We start from the raw sequence: 20311 nt of genomic DNA, 5'->3' as shown, positions 1-20311 counted from the left end.
TTAAAACATTGTTATCCTTCATATATGATTCTATCTTGAAAAAATTTAAAAAAGATCGTTTCCTTTTACGATCTATTGTTAAGTTGCACTGAGTTCCCTGAGAAATTTTCATCTTCCTTTCTTTTTCCATGTTTTCAAAAACAAACTCTGAATCTCTTACTTGTAATTTTTCATTTGTTAAAAGATTATTTAAATCTGTTATATAATTAGATGCTTTATCATCAATTTTTTTATATTTTGTTTTATAATTATTTAATAAATTATTTTTTAAAAAACTTGCAAGAATATCTGATCTTTTCGAAAAAATAACTTTATCAAATTTTATATTACTTTGAGAAGTATTAAAATCATTTTCAAAACTGAAAGACATGTTGCAAGCATTTTCAGTTTTTTTAAGTAATTTCTTTTTTTTATCATAGTTGACATTTTTTAGAGCACTGATTTCATCTCGTAATTGTAGAATTTTATGATTTACAATAGTTATAATTTTCGCAATATCATTTAAATTGATTTCTTCATCTTGGACGTGACAATAACAACGATTTGTCGTTGGTTGTTTTACATGTATTGACATTTCTATTAATATTTTTATATAACAGCATATTATATATTCAAAAGAAAATGCTTACAATAATAATGTATTTTGCCTTGTGAAGTGAAAAAAATTAATTTCTTCTTCTATGTTACATTAAGTGTTTACATTATTTCACGATGAAATTATAGGTTATGTTTGTGACATTACAATGAAGTAAATTCAGATTGGCGCGAAGTTCATCTGTTCTTGTATTTTAATTAAATACTAAAATAGATATGTATATATTTTTGGAATTGACAAATATGTTACATATTTTATGAGGTATAATATGTCCGAAAAATATGTGAAGGAAATTTTTGAGAAGCTTGATGAAATTGAGAAATTACATGCAAAACTGCGCAGTTTGGTGCCTCGCGTAAAAAATAATGAATTAGAAATCACGGAAAACAAACAATCTGTTGCGAAAGAAACGAAAGAGAATAAACATCTACCAGAACAAAAAACTATCAATTTAAAATCAAGGATAAGAAAGTTATTCGGTAAAAAAACAAGACCTCATTTAATGAAATATTTTAAAAAATTTAAAAATAATTCAGGGAATAAATGGAAAGAATTAAAAAATCGTTTAGCAGCTCTAAACGAACCTGACATTATAATGGGTAAAAATTAATTACTCGTTTTGTTAAAAATAGATATACTTCATTCACTACAATTGTTTTCATTAAAATTTTCAGTAAGCAGAGCTTCTCAAGTATCAGATGGTGATATATCAAAATTAATTTCAGAAGAAAAATCTCCAAAAAAAAATAAAAAATTTAACAAAAAAAAATCGGCGCCGCAAGATTTTCCAGATCAAGTTTTAAAACACTTAGGTTATTTTTATGATTCTAACCCAATTTTAAATGACTATGTAGTATCAATGCATGATCATGGTTTAGGTAAAAATACACCTCATAAAGTGCAGAAAAAGGCACTTATCCAAGACGAGGATACTGAAACATTAAAAATTGTTTCATCTGCAAAGAAAATCCCAACGACTCCCGATGGATTAAAATGGTCTTCATTACTCCGTCACAACCCGTCCCCATAAATTATCAGGAAAATACTGACGTTCAATTAGAAATACAATACATATTTCTTTGATGAATTCTAAGATTAATGAAATAATGAATATATTATGAATAATATATAAGTACCGTCATAAGAACTTAATTATAATAAGAAAAATAAGGCGTATGAAGTATGAAACATAGGATGCAATAAGAAAATTGCTATTCCCTAATTTTTTATATATATATATATAAATATAATTTTTATTTTATTCATTTAAAACTTATTTTGACACATCAAATATCATTTCGTAGTACTGTACTGTACTGCCATCTGAACCAGGATCAAGAATAAATATTGCCATGTGGTGGTACTCGAAGCGGCCCAATGAGAAAGAAACGGAAATGTTTGAAAGAAACCTTAGAGTACGTGGGCTGGCAGATGGGGGCACCGGAAAGGCGGATTCTACCGGAAGTCACGAAAGTTCAAACATAACATTACGATTACGAATAAATTCTTCGTTTTTAATTTATATGGAAATGAATCAAATTCATTTATAAGATAGAAAAAAATATTGATATTTTAATATTATTAATTTTTATATACTTTTTATATCGAAACATTATTTCCTTAATTTAATTCTCTAATACTTTTTTCTTTTTCTTGCTGTTCTTTTTTGTTATTGATACATTCTAATTTCAAAAATTAAAAAAAATATTAAAAATAATTTATGACTGTACATAATTTTAATATATTTTATAATACAACTGCAAATTCAATATTGTTTGATGACTAATCGATTTCAATGACGATCAGGTAAATTTAGATGTTGTTCCATGATTTCCGTGATTTGCACGGATTCATATTGTATTGAAGACTATTGGAAATTTGACAAAAAAATTGAACTCATAATGTCATTTTCTACGATGTAAAAACTGGAACTCTGACTTGCGTATATTACATTTTTGTTTGAAGCAATGAACAATCAGCACTGGTAATGCGTTCAACGGTTTTTCCTAGGAAAAAAAAATATTTTCAAGTATAAATGCAAGCGTTATAGATATTTATGTATGTTAATAAACAAATAATCCTTTTTTAGGTAAAAGCAGTAAATTGAGTAATCTTTTGATCCTTTTTTAAATTAAATTTAAAAAACTATTATGTTTTTATGTGTAATATTACCAATTATTTGTATTAAACATCCAATAATCAATGAATCGAATATTATTATTCTAAGAACAAGATTGAAACAAGGTAATAGTGTAATAACTAGAAATATTATAACTAGAAATATTTCAAATATTCTTTTTTATTTATTAAAAAAATTTTTTATTAATAACAAATTTGTAAACATTCCATGATATTCATTGTTATTGGACACGTTCTAATTTGAAACTTGAAGATGTCTCAAAGCATATTACCGTATCAGAATATCAAGATATCACGAGGATAACAAAGTTTCGGTCCTAAAAACAAGAAGTATCGATAAACAAACCGGCTACACTTAAACGAACCGGGTAAAAGTGCGAATAAACGAGCGTATGAAGAACGTGCCGCTGCCGTTCCTCATGTTCCTTCCTAGGCCCAGTGCTCGTTTTCCAGTCAACGACTTTGTCGGATGTGTTGCACATACGTGCACTGTTGCATGCGGGAAATATGGCGTACCGCATACACGCACGTGGATCGCAAAGGTGGGGCTATGCCTTGCAAGTTATTCCTGGAGTCGCAAGTAGCATAACAACACAGCCCTATACGCTATGTATTTACGTTTCGTTGCGGCCGAGAGATGGGGTGGTGGATTGATAACGCAACGACATCTTGAAATTCCTTGCTCTACTCTTTAGAAAATGTGATTCATGTGATTCATGGAAACAACCTCCACGCTCGTTTTCATTAATCGTCGATTTTAATGAGACGAAGAAAGGAAGGTATTTGTCGAACCGTGTTGAATATCGTATTAGTCAATCGTTTCGTCACTAATCAAGTTTAAAGCGTGCCTGATAATTCTAAGAATCACCATCACTGTTTCATTGGCTATTTATGGTGTGAATGGAAGGATAAGCAATTTTCCTTTAAGAATTTCGATATCGAGCAAACGTATATTTCAAAGCTATATGATATTCGTACCTAAACCTTTCTCAAGTAAAACAAAAACGATTAGAATGTCTGAATAGCAAGTCTGCGAATAAATTGAATGTCTGTAATGTGTTTACTGAATAGAAAGTTATTGTTAATGCATGGTAATGCATAATGAACAACTCATGGGATATTTCTAAGCACTCGACACAGCATTTCGAGGAATTTGAAAATCGCGAAACAACAGATTCACGAAGGGAAATTAATTTCATCGACAAGGGGCACGCGACTTCTCGAGTCACACGGTATTCCTCTCTTTTCTCTTCTTTCCTCTATCGTCCTTTGCCCCGTCCCCACCATTCCACAGTTTTGTAATGCCTCTCTGTCTCTGGCACTTCCTGTGTTCCGCCACGTTCACCTGACTGCCGGCACCTGCCTTCATAACTATCTAAGTGTATACAGCGTATAGAAGCAAAGCGTGTATCCTATGGGACTTTAGTTTCTCCGCTCGTTTCATCGGCCACGGTGTACTCTCTGGCTTGTGCCTACTAGCGCACACATTCCACCTGGAAACACGTCGAGTTCGCTACACGCAGTCGATGTTACGCTGTCGTTCACCACGGCCGGACTATCGGAGCTTTTCCTCTCCCGTTGATAACAGTCACGCCTCGAACCGGCGAACCTGCGCCCGATCGTTAGTGTCCTCCGCGGCCACGAATAATTCAATTTCTTCAGGATTGGAATCGAAAGGTTCGATTAATATAAATAATCCTATTTCTTCTTTTTTTGATATATCTCTTTAGTACCTCTTCTGCTACCTGGTTCTTCTACCTAAGTATTTTTCCAAAGAGTAATCGAAAGGACCTATCTATTTAGATTTTGAATAATAACAGGTATTGAAGGTTCACCGTGATCCTTGAAACCCATTGTGATCTTTCTTGAAAGGAAGTTCGGATCTATATTTGAATTTCTATTGGAATAGAATTTCTGTTGGATCATTGTTATTGATATTGTTTAACAAGGGACGTTTTTATTTTTCATGTTCTGATTGAGAAGAAGGAAGAATAGATCGTGGAACGTTTCAACAAGGATGGCATAGAAGATTTGAAATAGCTGAGCGTGCCGAACGATCCTTTTCCATTTTACGAGCCGAGATCTCGACTAGATATTCGCGAGTTCTTGCGACAGTGAAGGATTTGTTTAAGTGTAATAATTTTTCTCGAAGCCGAAAGGTGAATCTTCACTGTAAAGTGACTGTTGAACTGTTTGCACTGTGGAACTGATTCCTTTATCGTTGGTTTCGGTGTTTTATAATGTCATCTGGATTTCGTAGCCGGTGAGTAATTCTTGCACAAGTTTCTTATGATAAAACCAACAATATTCTGGTTTTTCTATTATTACATCTATGGTAGATTAGAATTAAAAATTTTAAAAAAATCTTCCTCTCATAATTACGATTAAAATCGATGGATTTTATATATTTTTTCCATTACCATTTTTTTTCCATTATTTGAAAAATTATTAATTGCAAGTAAGGAGTGTTACCTCGGGATTTAAAGATATTAGAGATAATGTCATAAAACATTCACGATCGATAGAGGTGATTATTGATGGAAAATCCCAGAGTCCTGATTTGAAAAACAAATTTCAAGATATTATTAGTCAGGACAGGTAGAAAAACCTATTGAAACAATGGGCTCGTGCGTTTCTTCTCATAGGCGGTTGTAATGGCGTCCCTCTTGGCGTGAATACGCACGTGTTCCGGCCGCGTTCCAAGAGCGAGCAATTTCGATTCTTCCATAGCTTTCCCACAACGATCCTCTTCTTGAAACTTTATTCGCTTGAAATAACTCCAGAGGAAATTCTAAACACGTTAAAGTATCATTATCATAATAATTCTTATTTCTTCTCTCGTCAAGTGAAAGAAAGTGAAGAAACTATTTTTACTTTCAGAAACTTATTTTCTTTAATTCATAAGCATTCTTCGATTCGATCTAATTCTTTTTTATTTTTTATTTTTTTTTTTTTACAATAAACGAGCCTTCATTTCTTTATACATTCTCGACATTCCATTTTTTTATTCCATTTTTTTGCTCGACAAGAAATTTTAATATCATCAATTAAAATTATTCGAATTGTACGCGTACCAATATTCGATCATATTAATTGCTGAGTAATAATTGTTAAATTGTTTATCGATCGTTTAATGCATAACAAGGATGCATAGTGACATATAAACTGGAACGGTGAATTATTAATTCGAAACAATCCGATTGACGAGGGAGAATAATGAGGCCGCATGCATCAACCATTCTCCCGACTGTTTACTTATTGCCGCGTGTGCTATTACAAAGGAACTCGGTATCTACCTTCGTTTCTCGGCTACTGGCTGCTAAGTGGCTCGTTTCAATGGAAAATACGCCGCTAATAAACCTTAATTTAATCGTATCGAATGTAATAGCTATCCGCTATTAACAACTTTTTATTAACAAGGATTTTAGTTTCGATCATTTTACAATTTTCAATTAATACATGAATTCTGAAGAGAATTCGAAATAGAATTCTCGATCGAAATCCCTTTCATAAATTCGAGAATTGTTTTAATTTAATTCGTTAATTTAAAATTAATTCCACAAATATAAAAAATAATTTTATTTAAAGATTTTTTGAGCATTAACCTTGTATCATCAAAAACTCTACATTAATTAATTTTCCTTGAATCATAAGTTGTTTCCAATACCACAAAAGAGAATCAAAAGAAGATTGAAGAATATTTACATGATTTTAATTAAAACATATTTTCTTCACAACGTTGATTTTCTCTGAAATTTTGTATTACGAATACAATCGATATGATTTCATGGATGGAGAAAGAAAGAAGGAAAATTAATAAGAATGATATTAGAGTGTGGGATGGCAAGAGTGCATCCAATGACATTTTCCTCGCGACACGTTCACGCCTATCTGCTGGCAAGAATCGCGCGCGTGCATACGAACGCTTCGTTACATTCTCGAAGACAACCTCGAGGCCAGGATCTCCGACTTTCTCTCATCTCCGTGCATCCATCTTAGGTGTGCGGTTGCATATGCACGGAATGCTGCTGCTGACCGATAAACACCCGTGACGATCAAAGCGATCAAAGACTGATCGATTACCGAGTCTCTTTTTATGGCGCCTTCTGAATGCTATTCGATTCGATTCAAATTGCTTTTGAAATTTTAGGAATGTTGAATTTTTCATCCTTTCTTTATTATGTGAATGCATAATAAATCGTATCAAAGTCTATTTTATCCTCTTCTCTTTGAATTCTAATTTGAATATTTTAGCTAGATTTAGCTTCTTTGGGATGAAAAAATTTCAGAATTCTGATTCAAGATCCTTAAAAATCATGCAGGACTTTTCAAATATTCTAAAATAAGAAAATGTTACACTTTAAGTAAAAAGATAATTTAATTCAATAAAATAAGAATTCTATTTTTTTAAACTCATCATGGCGAATTTAAATTGCTAAACTTTATAAGAATTCTCCGTTTAACCGAGTTTCAACATACCTGCTTAAGGTGAATGAATTAGTATGAAAGGGAGAACACCGAATTCCAGCGCATACCTGTACATATATGCGAATAGGAGAAGGGTCTGTAATTCCAAGTACCACCTGCTCCGATCGTAGATTCAACATCGCATATTCTATTTTATTTTTTTTTCATTTCGAATATTCCGATTCTTTGGAATTTTTAAAAAAAAATACTCTCTGGAAAAGATTAGTAACAATTTTAAATTACGCTAATTTTTGAATGACATTAAAATCAAATATATACCTCGAAATATTCATAAGCTACTTCTGATTATTAAATTATTATTCAATTTTTAAACATTTTATTTAAAAAACACTTTGAAGAGTACGATATTAGTGGAGTACTTCTTCATCTTTCTTTCGCCTGTTTTGGCGACATTTAACAGACCTTCGACGAGTTTATGCAAAATTGGAAATCACCGTGAATACTAAAACCGCTTGGAAACGTGTTACTCTCATCGCTAGTCCCCGATGCATCGCGGCTGCAGCTGCCCGCTCTGTGTGACAGCTGCAGCTTTTTACTCACTGCACTGGTTACTCTGGTTTCCATGTGCGGAAGACGTCGGACACGGCATGATCGTGCTGGTCGCACGCCACTGGCCGATAAAAAGACCGTGGAAAAAGAGAGGGAAACGACGCAATATGATATCCTATTACACATATAAATTATAACAATATATAATTACCGTAGACAACTTTTTGATTCTCCAGTCAATGTCGATTGATCTTAAGGATTGGTTACTCGTATGGAAATGATCAAATAAATTTCCATGTAATTTCTGTTTACGTATTTCATCGTGCACATTGATGCGTTATTTGTGGATCTTTTAGAAAATAATAATAACGCGAGAAAGCGTATTGTGATTAATTCCACGCGATGTTTGAAACTTGTAGTCCTTGAAGCTGTGTATTTCGATAAAGGTATTTAATATTTCAATATTTCATATAGTGGGCGATGTGTCACGATATTCTATATCCTGTTTATTGCAAATTAGTTGGAACTGAAAGATAAAGTTTCATTGTAGGACACGTTAAAATAGAATTTTGTTGAAACAAAATTGATTTCTTTGATTATAAATTAAGATTTTTGTATGTTCCATTGTCATTGTGTTATCATAATCTTTTAATAACAGAATGTTTTAATAATTATAATATTCTCCAGTAATTATCTCAATTTTCTGTAACTTTTCAAATTCTATGAAATTATATATTTCGTTAATCCTGTGACCAGATTGCGACAAAAGTGAATTTATTCGATAATTTCATTTAATAGACAAATAAGCATTGTTAATTGTTATGTAAGATAATCACTCAACAGATATGAATGTTGATTCGTAATAATCAACTTATTCCAAATTTGAACAGACACATCATCCAAAAATCTTCTTATCAGAGTTATCTCATTATTATTCATATTATCAATTCAACGAATACAACGTTTCACATAACAGTACTCAATCAAAGCAGTCGACGGTATTTAAAATCTTCCATGTTAAATTATTCACTTCAAAAAGAATAATCGAATTCTGGATAATTTTGAACAGCAGCCAGAAACGTGTACCAAAGCTCGACACGGGTATGAGAGACATCTGGCCAGTGATCCATCCGAAAATGCACCAGATGCAGGTGCATCCTCGATCCATGCAAGCGGCGCGTTCCTCTGTGATTTCATCGTTATTTTGTCCAGTCGAGTTGAGTTCGAAAGGTTTCTTTCCACGTTGAAAATTGGGGGTGATTTCACAGTTGATGAGAACAGATGTTGTGCACGCTTTCGAAGATGTTCAACATCTGAGAGTATCGTTGATACTCAGATTTCGCTTTTCCTTCTGCGTGAAATTGAATTGCTCGTGGAAATATTATAGTCAGTTAACTAGATCGAGATCCTGGTTTAGATCGATGGAAAAAAGGAAACGGAATGGCGGTCGAATATTCATGACCCTTAATTATACTGTTGGTAGATGAAGATCGAAATAAGAGAAAGATGTCGTGTGATGATAAATTGTTGCTTGATTCTTTTCTGGTGTTAGGTAAATTGAGAAAAATACTTGCTGAAATTTCCTGTTGAGAATCATAGAAGGTGGATTTGTACGATCTTTTAGTGTAACTTTTTTTAATTCTTCTATCCATATCTATGTGAATCACTAGAAAATTTAATTTTAAATGAGTAATAAAAAAAAAGATATGATAAAAATAAATGATCGAAAAAAATCAAAAAAAGAATTTTATAGAATTGGATAATAGCAATAAAATAGAAAAAGAAGAGAAAAAATTTAAAGTAGAATTAATAGATAGAAAATTGAAAAATGAAGAACAAGTAAAATTATGAATTGATTAAAGAATTTTTTAATTTTTCCGTGTATATATAATCTTAGATAATAAAATTAATTTCCCGAATTAAAATTCATATCCAGTATAATTGAATTTAATTTTAATTTAATTTAATATAATTTAACTTTTGAAATTATACACGGTGGAAAAATTAAAAAAAGCAAATTAAGTTCATTACCCATGAATAGTAGAAATTTATGTAATAACTTATGCGTGCCCTCGTAAAACAAGCAACGAATAAACAGAATGTATTTTCCTTCTGAAAAAATAGTCAAAGAAATAATATAACTGCGTTTCTCGTTTCGCTCGCCGAGTGAACGACGTGAATTCGAATTAACCGTTGTTTTATGCGAATAGCTGACGCACTTGCAGCACGAATGGATATATTCGAGAAGGTTGGTTGGAGGTTGAGACACAAGATGAACTGGTGCCTATCCTTTCACTTGGCCGTTTTGTGATACGAACCTCCCTACTTGCGAATGGTACTTAAACGTGTGTGCGTCCGTTTATCCTTAAGGCCGATTACACAACCAAGCGAATACAGGGTGTCCCGTTTGCTCGGAATTCCTGCCACTTTCCCGATATGGGATCTAACATCTCAAGGATTTTGCTCGCTGCAACGTTACCTCGAATTGAAGAAATTTTCATTGATGAACCTTAAAAAGAAAAATATCGAGATTTTTAAAGAAAAATTTATAATTTTATTAGAATCATTCAATTATTCTAACTTTTGATTGTTTCGAAGTGGTTAAAAAATTGGAAAATTTATGATATTTATTAAAAGTTTAATTATACACTCGAGATTCATGACGTTTGGATATATTAAAGAAAGAGAATTTATGATTCTTGTACTTCTTCCTCATTTAAATAACAAATAAACCACCCTATATATATTTCCAGTCAAAGTTCATTAAACCCGCAACTTTCATCATCTTCTTTCACAAAATATATTCACTTCAATACCGACAAACATATCGATGATAACAAACATCGAACAAACTTTTTAGGTTAACAATTTATCGAGTTGGAAACAAAGAGTTCTGACAAATTAGAACAATGCACAAGTTGCCAAATGCTCAATGTAGTGGAGAACGATTATATAGTAGCTCCACGAACTAACGACTTTCTTAAATATATTGCTTAAAGGCAAGAAGATGCACTTAAAGCCATTTGTTGAGAATTCGCCTGTAAGTTGTCAGTACTGCTTTCGTGTTAATGGCTCGAGTGGAATGCATAGATTCCACGGACAAACTTGAAACTTTGTGTGGATGTCACGTCGAGATTTATTTCTTGATCGTATGCGAGAAAAGAAGATCGAATAGTTTCGAAGAATTATCGATTCAACGAAATATTAGATTGTCCATTACAGTTGGAAAAGGTTGAGTTTCGTAACAAGCACCGTGCGATGAGCCGGTTACAATGTAATTGCGCCGGATAACCGGCCAATCTCTCGAAACCGGTCGTAATAGTTTCGACTTCCGGTCTCTCGCCGGATCAACCGAATCACTATGGCTTTCGTCAATGAATGAATACGATGAATTAATGAAAAACGTCGTCTTGAATTCGAGTATTGGATTCTGTAATTTAATTATCTATCTTTTTATTACATTTATTTTTTGCATTGTGTCAATTTGACATCAAGAGATAAATTAAATTGAAAAAATTAATAAATAATGAAACTCGATAAATCCAAAAAATAATATATTTCGAAGTAATGAATTTAAAATAACAGGAAGCTTCAGAAATAACTGGAAGCAATTGATAAATTGAAATCGATTTATTCCAAAAAACTGATAAATTCAGAGATGTCTTGCCTCGAAATTATTTAATGAATTCAAGATGATTTAACTTCAGAGTAATAAATTTGAATGGTATTACGACTTGCAAAAATTGAGGTTAATTGACGCTCATTATGATATATTTTATAATTATTAATTAAGGTTAAGACGTTAAATTTAGAAGTGAAAATGATCTCTAAATTATTAGTAGCTAAATGATTTAATTAACTTCGAAGGAGATCAACTTTATTTTAACAATTAAATAAATAATTATTATTAATACCTTGATATAATCATATTAAATTTCCTCTTCATTTTTATTGATCGTTCTCCAATGCGATTTCAGGTTTAATCTTTTCTCCAAAGTACTTAAGTTAATTAAAGCCATTTAACAAGAAAATTCGATCGAACTGAATAAGAATGAACCTCTTTGCATTTAAGTAGTCCATTAATTCCTTAGTTCAAACGAAGAAAAATAGTCGATATATCAAATAAACTTTTGTTTCGTTAAACTATTTCAATAATACTTTAATCCGCATACATACTGTCTATTTCATTTCCACATATCTTTCTAAGAATCAACTTTTCAATTTGGCTGTTATAAAAATCAATATTATCACAATTTATTCCTCATACATTCATAAAAATCTCCTCTAAAAATAGAAAATATTCATTTAAAGACTTCTGATCATTCAAAGAGTCAGGAAACACCATTCAAGAACTTACACATTATGATATACGAAACAATATTCAAATGTAAAAACCGTATAAAAATCTCAATAAAAACTTCTTATAGACGATGTGTCAATGTGACGTAACAATACCAATCCATTATTGTTCCCCATAAATACCGGAGAACACGAAACAAAGAATAAATCTTCCATACCTGCAATTAACGACGAGAATATTTATGTTCCTCCGTCATTATACATGTACACCATCGAGTCGCGAAGAACCCTCGGGATACACGTGATACGTGACTACGTATACTCATCCAGGACCACGAGATTTCCCCTTCCAGGTGCCTGAAAGGGAGCAGATGTGCACGTGGACGCAGGAAGTTTAGTTTTACAGAAGGAGCAGCTGACCTACACCGCGCATTCCTCGTGCAAGAGGATGGTCTCGGTGGTTGGCTTCAAAAAAGGGGGTTGATTGCTCCGTGGAGCTAGGTACGGTCTAGATATACACCCACATGTTGGCGCAGGAAGGAAAGGGGCCCCCCTATTTGAGAAACCACTTCATTAATGTTCATTTTCTCAATGCATACTTTCATTTCATGTTTTAAGGGATGCTTATTTGACACGGGAAATGGGCACCCTTTTTCTTTTTTTTCTAAATCATTTGTGAGAATATTGTTGTTCCTTTTAAATTCGAAGATTTACGATTATTTTTATTTTTCATTTTCTTTTCATTGATTGTTGTAGATTTTTGAAACGAATTGCGTATTTGCTTATGTTTGTTTATATGTATTATATATGAAGTAATATACACTGAATTTTCTTTGATTAAACTTTTCAAACGAAATGTTTTCTTTCACTTTTCATTGTAGACATATTAAGAAAAATTCAAAATTATATGATACTTTCATTTATCCAACATATGTTATTATGAATTAATATATTAAAAAAATAAAAGAAAACTAAGAATCATTATAAATTCTTATTATATAATGTGCTTCTTATCTTATAAAGCTTATCTTTCATAAATACATATATGTAAAGACTGATTATCTTATTTCCAAACATTTTCATTTATTGTCAATATTCAAAACATTATATCATTAGAATATCATTATCATCACGTATCATTAGAAGGGTGCATATATAATTTTCCTTCCATCTTACATAAATTCTTTTAAATTCCACAATTTTCTGGCACTATTACCTGAAAAAGATAATCAAGCTGAAGAAAAAAAGTAGAAAAATTTTTCAAAGAATTTCCTCCCAAGAAATTGACAAGATTAAAACTAAAACTAAAGGATTAAACCAATAATGGTCTCCATAAGATGGTTTTTACCTCAATTCTGGAAGGACCGGAATGAGAACACGAGGCAGAAGTTAGACCATGAGAACGAGGTAATGGCATACGAGAGGAGAAGGTGGCAGAGGTGGGTGAAGAGGATGAGGAGGAGGCAGAAAAGCTGCCGGTCAGATTGTGAGCCAAGCGAGGAGGGTTGCAGCTGCTGTGACAGCTGCAGACTTCCCAATATTATTCGCTGGGCCGCTCCTATCCTCCGAATGGTCCCTCACGTAGCCTCTCCAGGTGCTGCTCGCATCGGCGCCTCGAAAAATCCTTCTTTGTTCGAGCTGAACGCTCTACGTGCTGTCTACCCTGTTCAATATCGATCTGGGATGAATTTTTATTGATTTCATGTTATATTGTGATGAAAGAAGAAAATTTATTTTTATTTCTAAAGCGTGTATTAAAACTTATATACTTCTAATATTGTACGTCATCTTTGTATGTTTGTATCAAGAAATTTTTTATTATTTAAAGTTTATATAGAAAATGGAATATATTAAAAATTTGTTTCATATTTTTTTTTTAAGATGTTTTGCAATATATGTTATTTGCGAGGAATATTGATTATATCTAAATTTTTTAATAAATATATAATATCCAATACTTGTGAAATAATTTTATTCGCTTCAAAAATTACTTCATCATCGAATATCGATCGATTGCAATACAAAGAAAATTTATTTTTCTCCTTCAAGAGACATTCGTTCTCTTATAACTCATAATTCAGAATTTTTTTCTTAAAATAAAATATTTTAAAATATTCCTTTCTATATAATTATCTCCATCCAATATTATTGTTGATTCCAAGTTGATCAATTTAAATTAAAGTATAAAAAGTATATTCAGTGCACGAATTATTGCGTAACCATCAACATATTCAGGTCGGTAGCTCGACCTTTCCCCAGTATGTACCTGTGCCGGATGCAAAACTGGACTAACGTCATGGAAACGTGTACCTACCACTGAACCTACGTAATCGCGATTTCCCTCGTGATTACAAAAACGTGCACTAGAAATCCATGGAAAAATCATGAAACTGTCAGTTTCAAACCTGTTGACTATAAAAAGAGCTACTATGATTTCGAACTTACAATATGGATTGTAGTTTGATAACTTGTAACATGTTTGACAACTTTCTACTTTGTTTTTTATTTAAAAAAACGATGGTGAATCATTAAATTCTCGTTCGAATCGCTCTATTTCAGTTTATCGACATGTAATCGAGTTGGTTTAGAATAGATCGAGATGATAAAAAGATGCCGATGAGAGGACGGTTTTTCTGAGTTCCGGTTGCATTGAGATATTCTGTGTGCTGGCGGTTCTGATAAGTCAGCATCTGGTCTGGAAATCGGAGAAACTGGTTATTAAGGATATCGGATCCCTTAACACGAGAAACGTTACGCACCAATTACATTAGTGTTCGATATTTCATCGTAAAAGTGGCCTGAATTGATATTGTTGAAAAATGCAATGGTCTGCACCACCATATTTCTTCATATTAGATCCAAATAGAAAACGAATAATTTTCCAAATGAAAAATTTCTTTTGATTCAGGATATCTTTTTTTTCTTATAATGAAATATTTAATTTTATAATTTGTAATTCATGTACACATATGGAAGTTCTTTTCAATTATCCTTATGTAGCTAGAAAGAAAATCTTATATATGTATATGTAGAATGTATATGTATATAATCTTGTACATGTATATAGAAAGAAAATTAGAATTTCATAAAAAATATTACCTTAGAATTTCTTTAAAAAATTATTTCTTATGCCTTTTATCATTAATATAACTTTATAATGTGATCTTCCTCGATATCTAAAATGATTCGTCTTTTATTTAATATATTATACACTTTAAACTCTGTATGAAATAAAATGGAATAAAATATTTCAGAAACTCAAATTATAAAATCTGTAAAAAGTGATGTCGACGACAAGTGATATCGAAACTTATGTAAATTTACTCTTAAGAAAGAATGATTTTGATCTAGAGAGAAAAAAGAGGGGAGAGACACCTGCCCTATGTATAAGAAGGGACGAAAAGGTGCGTGATCGTGAATATCATGTCTGTGAAATTATAGTATGTCCTTAGGGAATTAATACAACCTGTAACATAGCGCACCTGTTGCGAATTTTAAATAAAAGAATCCTTATATTCGAAATTCAAACCATCATTATCATCCTTCTCTTCTTGACGTTTCCTTCTTTCTGTGAAGACAAGAGCTACAAATAAAAATGAGACAATAAATGCAATCATATCTTAGTCTAGTTAAATTGATAAGTTTCTTGAATTTTTTAAAACAATATTAAAGCTTCTCATTTAGAAAACAAGAAACAATCATATTTTGAATTATAACATTATTGTTATTTAAAATTCATATAATTTTATTAATAATTATGAAATTTAGCCTAATAATTTAGTAATTCATTCTGAATTATTTTTACAAAATATCAAAATAATTTTCTAATTTATCCTTCTTATAGATATATATACATTGTTCATATACATGTAAAAATAAAACAATGAATGAACGACGACGTTCACGATAATCCACTTCGTTATCCATCCAAGGTGAAGAATGCTATTTATATAAGTCGAAAGCTTTAAACAGGAATCCTTACAATCGACTTCAACTATCCCTGACATAGCTCGTAGTAATAACGTTTCTCTCAATCCGTTTCGATTTTTGAAATAGATTTCATTGTCTTCGACATGGTGATTGATCAAATTAGGGATTATCATGGCAAGAAATTGGATTATTCGCAAGAACATATGTTAAACTAATTAATATCGATTTATAAAGTTATTCGAACAAAACGTGCTTCGAATTTTAATTGTGAATTGATCCCCTAAAGGTTCAGAATACATCAGGCAGAGAAAAATGACATACCCATTTATCTGATTGTCAGCTGGAATTTTCTAGTCAAGGAAAATAGGGAACAGATGTGAACTCTTGAACTATGCGGGCTGAATTAAAAATTCAAATCGTTCTACGAATCTTTTGAATGCCCATAATAGATATGAACTCAAAGGGTAAAGCCACTGGTCGAAATTGTGTCGCTTAGACAAGATATGACGATGAAGGAACTGATTAAAGCATTAAAAATTCGGAAGAGAATCAATATTAAATATTTTTAAATCTGATAATACTACTCAAATCTGATAATATTTATCAGAATATCAAAATGATATTTATAGATATATGAATTTTTTATCTTTATTTTTAAACAATCATAATAAAAATAGACAATGATTATTTATACTCAACTTTTTTTGTACTGAATTTCAATTGTATTGAATTCAATTCAAGGATTTTTTTGTCTATGAACGATTCAGAATCAATCAACTAACTGTTTCTCTTTCTCTCTTTAATCGTTTATTTTTATGTTCCACTTATTCTGCTAATTCTCCACTGCATTCCATATGGCATAATTGTCTTTCATTTAACTATCACCATCTATAAATATAAAGAGATAATATATAAATGTGCTCTGTTTTCGATTGTCCTGGCAAAATAATGTCTCACCAAGATCGAAGGCGGAGTCTTCGCGGATGTTCCTTGTTAGAACGCTGGGGTACCGGTTTGTATAGTTGGCCAGAAGGCTCGATTCCGGTCTGGTGGGGGGAAGGTCGAAGAAGGCCGCAGCTGGCTAGATCCTGTCCGCGTACATACAGCTGAACGCGGTTGAATGTAAGGAACATGCCTTGCCAGTTGGGCCTTACAATGTCGTTTTCCTCCCCTCCACCGTGACGGACCTGCAGTTGGCAACACGAGTATGTCTACCGATCACGAGTCGCTATCGGACAAATTCTTTGTCTCTTGGAAAGGGCGTCAGTAAGAGTACCGCTTTGATAGCGGCTACTTCGACTACCTGGTCCCAATCAACACATCAATAGCCTTGATTAGTTGTTGGAGTGTCTATTGTAAAGGGATCATAGATAATTTTTCTTTAAACACATTGATTTGGATTTTTGAAATGATTGGCCTCGATATTCACTTAACCTCTATTAAAATATTTAGTCAAACATTAATCAAACCTTAAAAATAATAAATTTTGATATGTTTTTTTAAAATTAGTTTTTTTTTATTACTCTTTATTTGATTTATATAATTATTAATCTCATTAAAATGGAATAAGTTTGAAGAAATTAGAAAAAAAATAATTAGAATAAAAAATATTGAATTCTATTATTTTCAATCATACCTTAATATAAAATTGTTTCGTATCGTTTATTACGTATATTGAACCGATGCGAATCCTAGGTAACCTTAAACGATTTCTAAACCGCGATCCATGAAGTCAGCGGCGATTGTACTTGTGCCACATATCCGATAATCTCTTTCACACGTTCCTTCATTCACCGTCTTTCCCTGGTCACTGTCCTTGTCTCATCAACGCCATTAAACTTCTCTCGCTCTTCTCTTTTTCTTCGTTCACTAAAATAAAGAAAAAACAAGAAGGCAACGTATTACTTTGATGAAAAAAAGTTTATATCTCTTGAAAATTATATCGTGGTTGCGTTCGTCTTACGATATCATTTTATACAGTCTCGCTTCCTCTTATAATACGAACCACCCCATTAGCCATTTTCCACTATGCTCGTCCTTGTTTCGCACGCGTTGCTTCTCGCTTTCTATCGTATCTACCAATCAGCGCGCTTGGTCCAGCGGGCATGACGCGACCGTTCCACAGAGAGGACCGACCGACCGGACTGCGAACAGTCTGTCAGTAAACTTCGTGGCGTGCGTTGCTAGCGCGCGTGCTAGCAGACCGTTTCCATGCGTGTCACGACACGGATACACGCCAGCCGATCTCTCGAACTGCTTATTAATATTTATAAGCGGTTGGTTAACGCTTCAAAGTGAATTCATAGTTTGTGAAGATCAGGCTACAGAAGATTTGCGTCTGAACAAATGCCGACATAGAATTCCCTCGTTATTTCTTGTGTTTTCCCAATTTTTTAAACAATCGCGAGTGCCGGAACGCGCATTGAACTCACTAAATTAGATATATACGTACAGATAGTAGTATTACTGTATATTATATCGGTGAAATTTTGGAAAAGAAGAAAAAGATGGTGCGTGGTCTGTCGCAGTGGACGAAAACCTTGAGCTTCCCTGCGAGGGTGTCCCCCCAGAGGCCTGCCAAGGAGTCGAAAGGGTTTCATGTGAGTCCCAGTGCTAGTCCCACATCGCCACCCAGCCCGATCAACGACAACATGGACAAGGCGCCGATTATTACCGATGAGGTTAGAATCTCACTTTTTTTATTCTAACATCTTTATATTATGGTTAATGCTAATGCTTTCGAAATTTAATCTATGTTATATATTATATTAATGATGATTGATTTCGTAAGAGAGAAAAATAATAGTAGATTGTGTAATTCTTTGTGTATGTAAACATAAGTGTGTTTTAGTTTCTGCAAATAACCTCATTCGAAGTGAATAACCTCATTCGAAGAAATATACAAATTTAATTTTATATTGTTTAACTTATAAATGATCTCAGTTAGGCATGCCAACTTCCACGTAGGTCATTCCTCGAATATACTGGAGCAGCGTTTCAAGTTTATCGTCATACGTGTTTCAGATAACGGTCTGTTGCTATACGCTTCAAGCAACCATGGTTTAATCGTCAGTTATGTGCTGCATTTCAGTTCTTGCATTTGCACTTGTAGTGGCCTATGCGTTTGTTTACTTTCACATTGATACTTCACATATTGATAATTCATTAAAAAAAAGTATTACTAAATAAACGCGACATTAATTTATATTACTTTTAATTGAGATTTATCTCCCAATCATATTTATTTAAAATTACTATAAAAACATATATTTTTTAATTTTTAGAAAATAAATTTTACTTACGTTCATTATTCGTTATATTCAATTTCATAACCATGTCGAACAACCATGTAATTTAATCTTCATGCGAATAAAGGGAAACCGCAGAATGGGGGAAATCTATTATTGGACAAAACGGAAACAGAGGGTTGCGTTTCGATATCATTTACAACAGCACCATTCATGATTCTATATCGTTATTGGCATAGATTCAGTTTTCTACCTATACGCGCCCTTGTTGATATATTACATATTTGTTCTCTTATTAAAGTAAATACATACCTTTGTAACCATTTGGTATCGATTTGTGAACACTTTTGTCAGAAACAAAACATTGTATATAAGTTTGAATATTGAAAAGGGAGAATTTTCGTATTCATTCTTTGAGTGCAGTCAAGCAATTCAATGCAAAACTAAATTATTCTTATGGCAGCTTTAATAATATAGTGTAATGTAGTGTAATAATTATTTTTTGAATACATGCTTCTTAACTAATATTTAATATTTTCTCTCAATATTCTTTTTTTTGCAAATTAATATGGCTACATTATAAATTGCAAAAAATTTTAATTGTATAATAACACCACTAATTACAGAGAATAGAATAATCTTTCGTTAAAACAATTTTATGGGTAAAAAAATCATGAAACATAACAGCCAAATGTTTCAACAGGATCATAGACGAAACTACATAACCTCTTCGCCATCTTTCTATCATATCGACTGAATGATCGATTTATTTCGATAGCTAGAAATATATCGTTAAATTGTTTGCAAACTTTTTTGACTTCATTCAGAATCGATTGTCTCTTTATTATCGATTTATTATCGATTGGATGATTATATCGATTACCAACTACGATGTGAATTTATCAATATCGAATTTAAAATGTAATCGTTCTTCTTGAGATTATTCCTTATATTTTTTTAAATTGTTCAAGGAATTGTTTTTAAAATTATCAAAAAATTGTCAAATTATTCATATATATTTAGAGTCGCTTCAAATATTTGATTTATTATATTTTTTGATCCTTTATTCTTTATGTGTTTGTATAATAAAATAAATGGAATTTATTCATGGGTAAACAAGGGA

At 32.1% G+C, this 20311-nt stretch overlaps 2 protein-coding genes and 1 long non-coding RNA gene across 8 annotated transcripts in view; 2 read left to right on the top strand and 1 right to left on the bottom strand.

Annotated features, from left to right (window-relative positions):
* The first annotated feature begins 738 nt into the window (after positions 1 to 738).
* On the top strand, positions 739 to 2698 carry LOC107992534 (uncharacterized). Its single transcript, XM_017048468.3, has 2 exons — positions 739 to 1194; positions 1270 to 2698. Exons 1-2 carry the CDS (start codon positions 852 to 854, stop codon positions 1623 to 1625), a joined length of 699 nt encoding a protein of 232 aa, XP_016903957.1. The 5' UTR covers positions 739 to 851; the 3' UTR covers positions 1626 to 2698.
* Positions 2699 to 2876: 178 nt separating this feature from the next.
* On the bottom strand, positions 2877 to 19990 carry LOC107992536 (uncharacterized). Of its 5 annotated transcripts, XR_009829037.1 has the most exons (16): positions 17904 to 18042; positions 17577 to 17809; positions 16898 to 17290; positions 16635 to 16828; positions 15493 to 15593; positions 15110 to 15186; positions 14770 to 15010; positions 14456 to 14705; positions 14277 to 14373; positions 13359 to 13673; positions 12229 to 13226; positions 11888 to 11995; positions 11626 to 11797; positions 7481 to 10220; positions 7214 to 7413; positions 2877 to 7071 (listed from the first exon to the last, which is right to left on the bottom strand). It is a non-coding gene; the product is annotated as an uncharacterized LOC107992536 (long non-coding RNA). The 5 variants fall into 5 exon arrangements; XR_009829039.1 differs by lacking the exon at positions 17904 to 18042 and adding an exon at positions 19243 to 19990 and having other exon boundaries at positions 11626 to 14373; positions 16262 to 16828; positions 16898 to 17243; XR_009829040.1 differs by having other exon boundaries at positions 11626 to 14373; positions 16262 to 16828.
* The window catches only part of LOC107992533 (TNF receptor-associated factor 4), a 29462-nt gene continuing 14006 nt past the window's right edge, over positions 4856 to 20311 (top strand). The window contains exon 1 of one of the 2 annotated variants that reach the window (XM_062072289.1): positions 4856 to 4997. Coding sequence is in view for 1 of the 2 variants with exons in the window: in XM_017048466.3 (XP_016903955.1) it covers positions 18448 to 18621 (174 nt within the window). In the remaining variant the exon portion in view is untranslated. Of the gene's footprint in view, positions 4998 to 18447; positions 18622 to 20311 lie in introns of those variants that run through there. The other variant, XM_017048466.3, reaches the window with a different exon arrangement.

Source organism: Apis cerana, linkage group LG3, assembly GCF_029169275.1.
Source record: "Apis cerana isolate GH-2021 linkage group LG3, AcerK_1.0, whole genome shotgun sequence".
Taxonomy (NCBI): domain Eukaryota; kingdom Metazoa; phylum Arthropoda; class Insecta; order Hymenoptera; family Apidae; genus Apis; species Apis cerana.
The sequence above is the reverse complement of the archived record's forward strand: the minus strand, read 5'-3'. Positions and strand labels throughout refer to the sequence as shown.